The 5,182-nt window shown below is 41.7% G+C and overlaps 1 protein-coding gene across 1 annotated transcript in view; it reads right to left on the reverse strand.

Annotated features, from left to right (window-relative positions):
• The window catches only part of RHOBTB3 (Rho related BTB domain containing 3), a gene marked incomplete at both ends in the record, with an annotated part of 53,052 nt that extends 48,259 nt beyond the window's left edge, over positions 1-4,793 (reverse strand). Inside the window, one exon of the mRNA XM_079701595.1 lies at positions 4,386-4,793. Coding sequence (XP_079557721.1) covers positions 4,386-4,793 — 408 coding nt within the window. The remainder of the gene's footprint in view (positions 1-4,385) is intronic.
• Between the last annotated feature and the right edge of the window lie 389 nt (positions 4,794-5,182).

Here is a 5,182-nt window from a genome sequence, read left to right on the forward strand (position 1 = left end):
CCAGTTAGATAACGCAGGATTGTTCAGTGATTTAGATTGTATTGATAATACCCTGTGAATTCTGTAGAGTTCCATATATTGTATCCATATCTCAAAATTCATATATATTTTTCAACTTTATCCATTCTTTGGACAGTACTGCATATATATAGTGTGCATGTGAGGAGAACAAGGTGGGTGGAGGTGTATGCCTCCACAAAAAGATAGTGTGTATTATAAGATGATGTTAACATGGTAGGGAATATATGTGCAATTCATGTATTTTGTTCATATCAATTAAAAATTCAGGATAAACCTTTCCAGTTTTGAAATGTTTACTTTTGAACTACAGTTAATAATATTTATATTTAGAATTAGGGCCAAAAGTAATTTATTATGGACCCTCCTCCTTAAAACTTTGCACCTTGATATTTTAAAAATAATTTTTCAAAGTTACTGTGTGAATAGTGGTATAAGAAAAATATCATTATGTACCTTAATACCATTGCTAAATATGCATAAGTGGCTTCCTTCTCACATTCTGGTTAACTATTAATCATTATTTGTCCTTTCATGTGGCCTTTGGTATGTATTCCTAGGATGTAATAAAGCTAGATTAAGAAAACAGACAGCTAGATATGGCTAACAAGTCCAAAAACTGTTGGGCTATGAAAGTCTGCACTTTGAAATATGAGTCCAAACCAGGGTTTGAATCAATCAGTTGTGACAGAGCTTTTATCCTGTTAGAAAATTCTGGAGATGTGTCACAGCAATGCCCTTTTCCAGAGAGCTTCTTCTCACCAGTACACCGCCATGCCCCAGCAAAGCCTCTCCCAATTCCCTACACCCTCACAACCTGCCCATTTCCTACAAGTATACTCTGCATAACAAGAAATGCAGAATTTTTAGATATGAATACTTTACTGAGAGTGGGGTGGACAGAGCCTTTTTAGAGGAAGATTTAAAAACCAAAAAAAAAAAAAAAAGGCAAACTATGGGGATATAAACAGCAAAGGCAAAAATCTTGAACTTAGTGGAGGATGTAAGAGGAGGGAGAAGTGAATTGGGACACAGATCAAGAAAATGTGAAAGTTTCCCAGCAGAGCTCTATGCTAATTTCCAAATCCCAAACCACAAAACCCATTCAGTTCCAGCTGTATCTGTTACAGTATTCAAGCTCAAAGTATATAAGTACAACAGGGTATATAAATACAATAAAGAAAGAGGACAAAGTCAGATGAATGGGATGAACAAACTAAACTTAAGAGGGACCAATATCAAGCAGCCATTTAACTCTGAGAGAACAAATCAAAAGTAACTGCTCTCTGCATTCCAAATAGTTCAAAATTCCAGAGTTACTGGAAACGTGTAGAAAGAAAAAGGAGACATTTAAGGGAAAATGTCACGAGGAAATGGGTTTTGGCTTCATTAACTCTGTGGTACTGAGGATATAAATCTATAAATAATTTTATTTTTAATACAAATCAGAGCTTCAAACCCTGCCCAAGAAAAGTGTGCATATATTATCTCATTGCTTCTTATGGAATATTTTTGGTAAACAGGAAAAGATCTAGAAATGAAATAATAATATAACAAAAAAGGGTGGGTTTGAGAGACATACTAAACAATAAGCTACATATAATGAATTTGAAGCACATTTATTTAAAAAGTGCCAAGTATATATGGCAAAGATCCAGAGTGAGGCTGCAGATATACAGAAGAAAACTAGAGAAGAGAAGCACAACTATCTCACTCTAACTCCAAGAAAACAATACCACATTTCTTCTCAAACTGTCTCAAAGAGAAAATGCTCCACTGGTTTCTAGAAATATGAAGGAAATCAAATTCTCCCACCCCTTGTAAATCAGTTCCAGGATTTCCTCTAGGCAGTTATGCAACACGAGGCTTGGAGCCACATTTGGGGAATGGAACTCATCTTTTGAAAAATAATCTTAATTTTTACAGCAAAACAACAATTTTATTCTATTTGGTTGTGAGGCTGCAATACAGCATCTACTAAGTACTAACACGGCTGCCTCTATGTACTTTATTTGTGTGGAGATCTTGAATGATGTGTGGGAAAACTTTACTTTTGCTTAATTTAAGCAATACACGGATATACTAAAGTTGTGATAAACACTTTATTATTATCGTAGCTACCGCTTATTGATTACTTACTACATGCCCGTCTGGATGCTAAGAACTTTACACATACTAACTCATTTATTCTTCAGCACAGCTCTGGGAGGCAGGGATTATTATGTTTATTTTACACACAGAGAAAATAACGCTAAAAGAGGATGAGTGACTTTACCCAGGAACACAGCCACTAACTCGCAAGGTGAGGATCTGAAATCAGGTCCTTTTCATATCAAAACCTGTGCTCTATCTGCTCTGCTATGTTTAATATTGATTCAGTACATGTCAAATACCAGCTGATGAATACAATTAACTTTCATATCTCTGACGGGCTTTTACTTACCACCAAGAGAAGAAAAGCACCTTATAAAGAGTAGCTCTACAAATGTATTCTACTATGTCTGAAGACCACTATAACCCAGAAAAGTGTGCCTGGTTACAAACTCAATGTCTTAAAAAAGGCCAGAGTCTAACCAGACAGAAGGTGATTAGCGTAATAAAACATAACAATAAACTTAAGACCAAAAAAATCCAGACTGTGAAGGCTTATTTCAATCGATTTGGAAGATTTCATTTACTACAATCCATGGGATCACAAGTATTTGCTTTTGCTAAACTAACAACATAAAAAGGAAAGAGTTCACTGCTCAAAGAAAAAGCAGGAGGGCTTCCCTGGTGGCGCAGTGGTTGGGAGTCCGCCTGCCGATGCAGGGGACACGGGTTCGTGCCCCGGTCTGGGAAGATCCCACATGCCGCGGAGCGGCTGGGCCCGTGAGCCATGGCCACTGAGCCTGTGCTCCGGAGCCTGTGCTCCGCAAGGGGAGAGGCCACAACAGTGAGAGGCCCGCCTACCGCAAAAAAAAAAAAAAAAAAAAAAAGCAGGAAAGGTTATCCTAACATCCTAATTCAGCTTATTTTATTTTCCCTACATTTATTTACTCTATTCACTCAACCTTTGTTCAACTGAGTGTAGAACCAATTAGTTTTTAGACTGTAAGATTTTTCACAATGAAATGACCAAAGTAAAAGAAGGGTTTCATTTGCTTGCATGGACTCCAGCCAGTAAGTTCTCTACCAATGCTTCCTATGATCAGCATCATCACTATCATAATTAGGAATTTAATAGCATCCCTGTTATTGAAAAAGCCCATTTTTCATTTATTTTAGCCTATTAAATTTACTTTAGCTGAAAATTTATTTGGGCAAGTGATCTTTTCTTTCAGTAATATGGAAATTTGTATAAGAAATGTTTTTACGTACATTCTATACATTTCTTTGGAAAGGTGTATTAGTTCCCTATAGTCCCTAATTCGGTTTTCTTAAAGTGCAGTTTAAATGTAAATCTCACATAATGATATCTGTATTTTTTTTAGACATTAAACTTTCTTCTGTTATATAATATAATACTTAGCTGCAATATAACTTTTATACTAGTAAAGAATCAGAAACTTTCAAGTAAGATTACATGAAAACATTCAAAACATGATGCTATTGTGTACTGAAAACATTTATACATGTCAGAGAGTACATTTCTTCTTTTATCACTCAAGAATTAGACTAGCATTTATCAACTTCATTACGATTTCTTTTAATTATAGCAAATTTTAAAGCTTTTTCAAGTCCCAAAACAGTATTAGCAACATTTCTGATTTACAGGTCACTAAAAAGAAATGGCTAAATATATCAAGAATATCTGCATTATTAAAATTAAAAACACTGATTAAATTTTTTCAAAGGTGGATAGTGCTATAAAAGAATCGTTTAAAATTAATTCTCAGTCCCTGTCTTTCCCGCCCCCTTTCCAGGGGTCTTATTTCTGAGCTGCCCCAGTGAAATGTATTTTTGCTGTGTTGAGCTTTCAGAGATCTTTATTTTTGGAACACTAATATTTTATATCACCCACAGGGTAGGCATGAAAAAACATTGCTGTCTGCTGGTGAAACTTAGTGACCTCGTCCCTTGGGGTTGGTACATTCAGTCAGCTGTCTACCAAGAGACAACCCAGAGTCGTGAAGTGTACGCGTTAAGTGCTTCACATTCCCACTGGGGCTTTTTCCCTTCTAAGAGTGTTCTCTGACTAGGCTGGCCCCTGCCCAATGAAACGAAGGACCAAAGATTTTCCCCCAAATGTTTAAAAACTCTCCCCAGGTGACCCGGACGTCCACATTCATGAAAGGAGAAAAGGGGGGAGGAGAAAAAAAAAAAAAGACAAAGAAAGAAAAGGAAAGCTCCATCAGCCTCTGCACAGAGCAGCTGCGGGCCCTTACCCAGACGGGACAGTCGTGGACCACTAGCTTGACATTCCCAAACGCGCTGGCCTGATACTCGGTGAACACGGGACGCGCGACCGTACTGGTCGCGTTCAGCAACAAGCTGCTTTCGTCCCCTGAGACCAGCGGGCTTCTCCCCAGGTAAGTGCGGATGAGCCCCGACGGCCGATTGTCCTGGTGAAACGCGTCCCCCTCGTTCCCCAGCGCCACGATGTGAATGGACCTACACGGCAGAGACGGGGGCGAGGGGGAGAAAAGGCGCGTGGTCAGCGCGAGGCTCCCTTTCATCCCAACAGGAAGTGCGGGGGGCAGCGCGCGGCGGGGATGGGCACGAGCCCCTTGCCCAGGGGCGCACGGCACGCGCTGGGGTAGAGACAATGGCAGGACCGCGACGCGTACATACATGATCTCAAATCCAAGGGCAGGGCGGCGACTCGGAGAAAAGCGGCTCCTCACGGCTTCTAGCAGCCCGTCGGCGGCGTATCCACCCGCAATCACCTCATGCCGGGCCGCGTCCCCCCTAGCGCGCCTCCCCCGCTGCGCGGCCGACGCAGAGCGGGCCCGCGCGAGCCAGCGAGCGAGCGAGCCACGGGGTCCGGGGGCGTGCGAGTCTGGCCGTGTGCGCGCGGCCAGCCAGTCAGGAAGTGCCAGGGAACATCCCGGCCGGCTGCGCCGCTCCCGCCTCCCCGGCGGCCACCGAGCGTTGCCGGGCGCCGTAACCCCGGTCCGCCGCGCTCCCTCGGCCGGGCAGCAGTCGCCTCCTCCGACTGCTGCTGCTGCTGCCGCCGCCGCTC

This window comes from Hyperoodon ampullatus (genome assembly GCF_949752795.1).
Source record: "Hyperoodon ampullatus genome assembly, chromosome: 4".
Taxonomy (NCBI): domain Eukaryota; kingdom Metazoa; phylum Chordata; class Mammalia; order Artiodactyla; family Ziphiidae; genus Hyperoodon; species Hyperoodon ampullatus.